Source organism: Salvelinus namaycush, chromosome 28, assembly GCF_016432855.1.
Source record: "Salvelinus namaycush isolate Seneca chromosome 28, SaNama_1.0, whole genome shotgun sequence".
In the NCBI taxonomy this organism is placed as follows: Eukaryota; Metazoa; Chordata; class Actinopteri; order Salmoniformes; family Salmonidae; genus Salvelinus; species Salvelinus namaycush.
The window spans coordinates 23,222,953-23,231,827 of NC_052334.1; the positions used below are offsets into that span (position 1 = coordinate 23,222,953).

General features: G+C 42.0%; 1 protein-coding gene across 1 annotated transcript; it reads left to right on the forward strand.

Annotated features, from left to right (window-relative positions):
- The first annotated feature begins 1,102 nt into the window (after window positions 1–1,102).
- six1a (SIX homeobox 1a) lies at window positions 1,103–3,153 on the forward strand. Its single transcript, XM_038967735.1, has 2 exons — window positions 1,103–1,767; window positions 2,485–3,153. The coding sequence occupies exons 1-2, from the start codon at window positions 1,208–1,210 to the stop codon at window positions 2,777–2,779; spliced, it is 855 nt and encodes a 284-aa protein (XP_038823663.1). The 5' UTR covers window positions 1,103–1,207; the 3' UTR covers window positions 2,780–3,153.
- Window positions 3,154–8,875: the final 5,722 nt, after the last annotated feature.

Genomic DNA, 8,875 nt, shown 5'->3' on the forward strand with positions numbered 1-8,875 from the left:
TTTTTGGAAAATTACCGTTGTAAACTCAGTGAAATATACTACATTTGAGGCATGTTTAACGTGTAAGAAGGTTACTATTCTACATTATAAAGTATAGGCCTATAGCTTTCTTTAATCATCATGCAATATTTACATACAGAGGCCTTTCAAATAACTATCCAAAGTTATTTTTGAAATAGGATAGCATTGGCGCTTTAAACCCATGCCAGTTTATTTACAATATCTTTACAATTTTGCACCCCACTGGGCATAGATGCCATTTCAACGTCTAGGTTTTATGTACATTTGGTTGTTTTCAACTAACGTGAATTCAACTTGAAATCAACAAAAAATGTCACCATGTCATTGGATCTAAGTTAAAATGCCTGTAAGTTGATGACTTTTTGCAACTCCAATAAGTGTTCCACGTTGTTTCAACGTCATCACAAATATTTTTGGGGTTAAATGACATAGAAAAAACGTTGGTTCAACCGGTTTTTGCCCAGTGGGATGTTTCCTTACCTTTCTTTCCTATCTGAAAGCCCTAGCCTTTGTGGCAGGCACTCATGACACGTATAACTATCATAAGAAGTTCTAAAATTCTATCACCTCATAAAATAAACTACTTGTAATTAATAGACTATGAAAAATAGCAGGGAATTACACAATCTGCGTGCTATTAACGCGAATGCAAGATGAGGGGGGTTGACAATGACAATAATGAATCATGCATGGTGATGCAATAAATTACTTCAGCTATATCCATCGATCTCTTACTTAACTTCAAGCCCTGTCTGAAACTCTACAAAAACATGGCGAGAACATGATAAAAATGCCCTTTAAGCGGTCTGTAATAATTGATTAGCATTTAGGTACCTCTGCTCCCTCCGCTAACGCTGGAGAGGAGTACAGGGTGGGGGGGCTCCAATTTCAGCCCCTGACGTATTCCCTCCAGGGAGGAAACGGAGCTGTAAACTCAGTTCTGCTCGGCTGCCAGGGTATAGGGCAGTGGAAGAGCCAATCAACGAATCGCGCAGCGCTCTCTTTAAGCCTGACATATCTCCAACAGGAACAAATTGTCCCAACAATCAACATCCGAATCTCCCGTGCGCATCAGGGGTTGAGTGGATATTGCCCGGGCGGATTGTACTGGGTTCTGGAACACAATAACAGTGAAGAATATATAGACTCTCAGCATCCTTCTCGATTGGGCTGGGGACCCGACATCATGTCAATACTACCTTCGTTTGGGTTTACCCAGGAGCAAGTCGCCTGCGTCTGCGAGGTCCTGCAACAAGGAGGGAACCTGGAGAGGCTCGGTCGTTTTCTCTGGTCTCTCCCAGCGTGTGACCACCTCCACAAGAATGAAAGTGTACTGAAAGCAAAGGCGGTGGTCGCCTTCCACAGAGGGAACTTCAGAGAGCTCTATAAGATCCTAGAGAGCCACCAGTTTTCCCCGCACAACCATCCCAAGCTGCAGCAGCTGTGGCTGAAAGCGCACTACGTGGAGGCGGAAAAATTGCGCGGCCGACCGCTTGGAGCCGTGGGGAAGTATAGGGTCCGCAGGAAATTCCCTCTGCCCCGCACGATCTGGGACGGCGAGGAGACCAGCTATTGCTTTAAGGAGAAGTCCAGGGGTGTTCTTAGAGAGTGGTACACGCATAACCCCTATCCCTCCCCGCGAGAGAAAAGGGAGCTGGCCGAGGCCACGGGACTGACCACTACGCAGGTCAGCAATTGGTTCAAAAACAGACGCCAGAGAGACAGAGCCGCAGAAGCTAAAGAAAGGTATGCTTAGACCAAAAAGTAAAATGTTGCCATATAGGCCTATTAGTTTATAGTAGAATATAATAAACGGAACATCATCACATGCGTAATCTCCCAGTTGGAATTTTAAATTCCCAACTTTCTCATTTATTTCCAGTGACATGCCCTTATGCTGATTTTTAGATGGCCCAAATAATATTAGAGTAAATGTATGCTGAATGTTTTGTCCATTGTAAGTTAGAATTTATCCACAGTCAATTACATTTCCAACATTTAGTGTGATAACCCTAAACAAAGCCTATGGCCTGCAAACATTTGATATGGAACCAATGACAGCCTATTGACTATCATTATTTCGATAGTGTTCTAAACATTTCTGGCATCTGAAGAAGTTATAGCTATTTAGATAATGTTACATATACCATTGGAGCTACAGGTCACGAGTTTAAGTCGTCAATATATGGAATCAGTATGATAAGATATATTATTCTAATAAAAAAATAATTAAAAGTATGTGACCAAAAGTTTACATTTTGCAATTGAAATGTACAAATAATAAAAACGGATTTAATATTTTCTAAATTGCATTCTCCTAAAGTTTAAACCAATATTGTATTGAATTGTTGTTGTCTTATTATTGAAATGTATGGCTTGTTTTTAGCCTATAAGACTATAGATTCTGTAAACTTGTGTCCAAAAGGCCTTCATCACTAATTTTGACATATCTTCCCTTCTCAGAGAGAACAGCGAAAACAATAACTCTGGCAACAACAAACAGAACCAGCTGTCTCCCCTCGACGGCGGCAAGTCGCTCATGTCCAGCTCGGAAGATGAGTTCTCTCCACCACAAAGCCCTGATCAGAACTCTTTGCTTTTGCTCCAGGGAAATATGAGTCACCCCGGCGTCTCCTCTTACCCTATGACCGGCCTCGGTGGCGCACAGCCGCTGCATGGAATGCACGGACACCCGCACCAACTCCAAGACTCGTTGCTGGGACCTCTAACATCGAGCCTTGTGGATCTAGGCTCCTAAAGGCAAACTGATGCTATCTTTGAAAAGACTGATAACTCTACCAGATTGAATAGGCCTACATATATGAAATTAAACTGTGGTAACTTATAACTAGACTGACTTTTGTCTGTCGTTAAATTTGGTTACAACTAGAACGCAATTCCTTTATGCGCTTATCCGATTTAGGAGGTACCCTCCTGCCCGTTAATATACAATCAACCCCATTTTTCGAACTCTTAAGTCAACGAGACACTTAAACTGGACTGCCCTTTTGCTTAATTTATGATATTTTTGTTCGGATTAAATGTATAGCAACTTCCTGCTATGGAAACTAAGAAACAACGTTTTCATTAGAATCATAATAATGAGTTTCCAATAAAACAAAAAAGACGTCACATTTGTTTCATGTGTGTTATTTGTATATCCACTCAATAAAATAAATAGTATTATATATTCATATACTATATATTAATTCATTCCTCAAAGATATTTAGGGCATGCAAAAAATATGGGCTAAAGTAAACCAAAACATATTGGTCAGGTTTTCCTCCATTTTGTAGCCTTGAGGCCTCTACAGTTACGCACAGCCATGGCAGGAAACAATAAAAAATAAAATATGTTAAACTTTTGTAGAGGGAGTTATTCGAAAAGCAAATGCTGTTACTTAGGCCTCAATGTCACTTGTCACTGCTCACTGACAACATGAGTGAGATAGTGAGGAATTGGTGTGTGTCACTCTGGATGAACAACTGTCAAAGTTCTCTGTTCAACTCTCCGGACCAAAACTACATATTTCATATTTCGTGGAAATTGTTGCTTTAATTTTCACTCAATGCCGTGAGATTTCAGAGATGCTAAAGGCGTTGAAACCAAACACATGAGCAATCCAGAATAACTAACGTTAGAAAACATCCGGATTGGGAACGTCTAAAATGTGGGCCCAAAATCTAATCGGTAAAAAGGGCCATGACATGAGGTATGCACAACAGAGCAGTTTTGTTGACGACATTTAAAGCCATGTTTTGCCTAAGGCGAAGCCTAGTTCTCGCCCGTGGTCCATGAGCGCTGCGGATCATTACGTCTGTGTTGCAGTGTTTACTTTGCTCTCTCCAAGTGTTTGTTCTGTCGGTTCTGGGCCACGGGAAAGCCACACCATCTGTGAAAGGCGCGCCCACGCGATGATCTTACATGAATCTGTGGCCTATTAAGAAGAACAAATAGATGTATATTTTTGTAATATTTCATTCTTACACAGATATGTTCAACATCATGCACAAATGTTAGAATTACAATACAATTACTATTGAACCCTGGTATAACCCTGGTATCACTCTTGTTATAGGCTAAATGTCCTATAATAATTGTGGAAATTGAATGGTTAATTATAACACCACCATCACCAACAAGAATAACAACAGTAGCTTAATCTGAGTTTTGTTGTTGTTATTAGTTATTAGCATATTACTATATTTGTCTAACAATAATACAAATAATATACTAATAATAACACTACTAGAATAATATTAAGAATTATTGCTGCAAGGCTGATTTGTATAGGGTATTACTAGGGCCTAAAGTAGCGTGAGTTAGCCTATATGGCAATCGTCAATGGACAATAACATTTATAGCCTACTGCCTGAACCAAATATCTGCTCATATTTTGAAACTGATTTTCTCACTTGCACTAGAAAAGATTCTGGTAACCTCCTCCGTCCCCCACCCCCTACCCATTCGGCTTATGTCAGGGTGAATTGTTTTGAACATAGAGCACCAAGGATTTCCTGAGCCTAATCTGAACCAGTTGTTGCTAGCTTTAGAGCCTGATTGTGAAGATTGCAGGTCTATGCCCCTCTATAGCATGAGGAACCCTGGCCCGGGGCAGTCTGCATCCCGGAGGAAGTTGTCATTTGGGACTGTTTCTCAGTTATGACTAACAAATGCATTCTACCGTGGAGTGAATATTTACCACTTACAGCTATGCATTTCATATTGTGAAGTAATGCGGTTGTTAGATTTTTTTCCTATAATATGTTGAGAAAAACTCTTTTTCATGCCACTTCGATATGGAAGGGACTTTTTCGTAGCAGGTTAGGAGATCTTACGCAGCAGGTTAGGAGAAATCATGTAGCAAGGTAGGAGACTGAGGTTAAGGTTAGGAAAAGGATTAGGGTTAGCAAAAATGCTCTCTTAACCTGCTACGAAAATATATTTTTATCAAAGTGGCATGAAAAGAGTGTGCCCCATAATATGTTATACTAGCCCTAGGTCTACCCTACTACAAAAGGCAACTTGACACTATGCCTCAGGATTGCCTGTATATACATGTATCCTTTAAATCGAATAAGAAAGAACGTTTGGACCTCATTTGAACTCCAAAAAAAGCAGGAACCCCAGTGTATTTGATTCACCATTGACACATAAACAAGTTTATGTCTTAAAAAGGTTTAAGTGACTCAAAAATAGGTTAGCAATATTCTGCACTCTACCTCCCACCCACAAGCAATGTGCAGCAAACCTTTGACTAACAAAATAGATACTTCAGACCAAATTACAAGAAATCTCCCATGTGGCTGCAGGCAGAGAAAAACTATGGTTGAATTGGCTAACAGGTAATAACAAAGGGACCAAAGCGGACATGCAAGTTAAGTCTAAGGACAATATGTCCGGTAAAGGACGGATACACAGGAGATTACTATGTGTCATACAGGAATGCAGCCATCAATGTCACCTCTACAGGGGGTATAAATAGAATATCAATTCAATCCCTTGCGGAAACTCGGACAAGGCTTTTAATCACGCCTGAATCCCACACTTCCGATTCCAACTGAACACACTGTGCATTTACACTGGACAGTTAACACAGACACACAGAAAATGTCAGTCTACTCTATCTGGCACACAGAGAATTCCACAAGTGCAGCAGTGCAGCATGTCTAGGAGGAGTAGCCTTGGCCTCAGCCTTAGCCACTGGGCTCCTTCTGCACTAGACCTGGATGGGATGTGGCATCAGGTCTACTGTGAGCTGACTGGTGTCAGTAACAGCAGCTGCTAATGGACAGTAGAGAAGTCACAAAGGCATTTTGTTTTTTGTGGATATAACTTGCAGTCCCATTAAATCAATGTCAGGAAAGGCCTTTTCAGGTGTAAATAAACATCAAGAATAGTAAATTAATGTACACAGTCTGCTATAGAGCGTGGGAGAGGGCTCTGGCATGTATTTTTTGGTTAGCACTCAGAGTGAGTAAAACAATCATATAGAATGAGGACAAAAGCCAAAGGTAAGGAACTTGGTCTCGGGCTGGCTTTCTCGGGTCTAGTGCCTGCAGGTATAACCTTACCCCCACATGGGAGCATCATGTGAGACAATCCCAGGTATCCATAACCACAGACTGTATGAGGGGTGTGGGCTTGGGGAGATGGGGGTAGAAGGGGGGTGATGAGGGACAAAAGGATCTTTTCAGGTCTGCCGCAGGGAGGGAGGTGGGCGGGGGTTGACGGGCTTGTGGGGAGATTTTCTTACCAATGATGCATGGATCTGACAACGCTCCAGCCTGGCCTGGCCTGCCCCAGAGGCAGACTAAGACTGTGTGTGTGTTTGTGTGTTTTTGGTTTTACATTCCTTGTGGGGACCAGACATCTCCACAAAGACAGTAAAGCAAGGACAAAGTGGGGACATTTTGCGGTTCCCCACAAGGAAAAAGTCTATTTTAGGCTTAGGAGTTAGGTTTAGGGTTAGGGTTACAATTACAGGTTAGAGTTAGAATTAGAGTTAGGGATTAGGGGTTAGGCTTAGGAGTTAGGTTTAGGGTTAGGGTTACAATTGCGGGTTAGAGTTAGAATTAGAGTTAGGGATTAGGGGTTAGGGTTAGGAGTTAGGGTTAGGTTTAGCGGTTTGGGGTTAAGGTCAGGGTTAAGGGTAGGGTTAGGGGTTATGGAAAATAGGTATTTTGAATGGGAATCAATTGTTTGGTCCCCACAAGGATAGTAAAACAAACATGTGTGTAAGGGTTAGGGTTAGGGTTAGGGTAAGAGAGAGAGAGTGTGTACTATAATACAGTGCTATAACCTTTGAACAGCTGTTCTCCGTAGTGTTTCTAGGTAAATATTGTGTGTGTGTTGTTCAATGCAAACAGTGAGCGCCATAGAAAGTCTCTTCTCAGAGTGGTCCAGCAGGAAGCCTCTGGTACAACAGGAAGCTCCTAGTAGCGTTGGTGAAATAAATATTTATCTCTATCTCTCACTATGCTGAGTGATGCATGACCCAGAGTTCAAAGACAAGGAGGAGCACAGACTATGAACCCAAGTTATTATTGTGTAAGATAGCATGTTGTGTGTCAAATGAAATGTGTCAAGTAGAGCAGACAATGAATGGGAATTTTAATATCTTTACAAATAGAAAAGGTGGAGGACAAGATGGAACTCGATTCTGACGCCTTTGAAAAAAGCTTGTAAAGAGAAATATAGCTGGAAGGCCTGGGCTCATGTAACCGACCCTCACAGAGACAAAGCTTGGTTTCACAGAATCAGATATCGGTATTTTGGGACCTTAGTAGGAAAAGCGATACGTAGATATTTTTTTTCAGAATATTGAATTTTGTACACAAGAAAGTGACTTCAGTCTGGGATGTTGGAACTGAATATTTCCACAAGTTGACAGCTCTTGTTATCCTGTGCCAATTCTAGGTTGAGCACACTACTGTGATATGCCTCAGAGAAGGTATACGCACACACATACAAATACATGTACATATACACATGCACCACACATTATTCTAAACTAAACTAAAGAAAAGCATGAAACTAAAAAGCAATAACATTATTCCACAATAAAAAATACTACAAATATTACTATCCTTAGTAAACCACCCATCCCTAGAAAGGCCTGATGGAGCTAATGTTACCTGGCTGCATGCAATGGCCCCGAGGGCGTAAGGGGCACAGGCAGACACAACAGGAGGAAGTGTTATAAGATATGGGATAATGAAATATACCCCACTGTCCCATGGGCCGTCACGCACCTACCCCAGGGGTTCACAAACAGCTTATGTGACCCCCCCAGCCCTAAATCACACCCCTTCCTCCTCCCCAAATTCTGGTGCAAAATGTAGTTAGTGTTTGTTTGGTGACATGAGAGAGACAAGTCCCAGAAATCTAGATTCCATCCAGTTCCCCGCTCCCCTCGCCCCTCATTCCCATATGCCAGCACAGGATAAAATACCCTTGTTGGGTCCTCAAAAAAATATTTCAGGAAATGAAAGTTGGAACACGATCGTCTGTGTGCCAAACGTCTCCCTGAGAAGGAACAAAAGGAGAGAAAAAATCTGCTCAGGCTATTTTAGCTTGCAGATGACAGAGGGAGAGAGGGAATGGGAGGGAGGGAGAGACAGAGAGAGGGAGGGAGAGAGAGAGGGAGGGAGAGAGAGAGGGAGGGAGAGAGAGGGAGAGAGGGAATGGGAGGGAGGGAGAGACAGAGAGAAGGAAGGACAGAGACAGAGTGCAAAAACTGAGGAAAAGGTGAAGTGCAAGAGAAGGAAAGATTCAGAGAAAGAGGTGATGAGAAGACATAAGAAAGAATACAAATAAGGAGAGACAGGAAAGAAAATAATATTGTGTGGGAGAGGGAAGGAAAAGGATAGAGAGGGGGATGGAAACCGTTACCAGTACTTTGGACACAGGACCCCTATGCCGCAGATATGCGTGCACTAAGGAATATAAACTTCCCATTCCTGTCCTATATCTCCAGTAAGCCTCTCTTGTGGGAATGCCTTTGTGGCTCGTCATTCATAAGAGGTTCACTGGTTATGCTCTAGTTAAGTGAGTCCAGAAGAGAGAGAGAGAGAAAATATTATGTTAACCTACTGTGTGTTTCTGTGTGTGTGTGTGATTGTGTACATGCACGAGAGAGAAAGACCTCTTTCAAGAACAGAGATAAATGTATGCATTCCCCTCTTACCTCTGACCACTCCCACCTCATCTGTCCTGCTACTCTCCTAATATCTGTGGCAAGCTCCTCTGCACCCTTCCCTGACCTCACAGATGGAACATGGACCTCTCAACCTGTAACAGAAGACGGAATCCTTATGAGCATTTTTAAAGGCAGACAACATTGCTAGATTG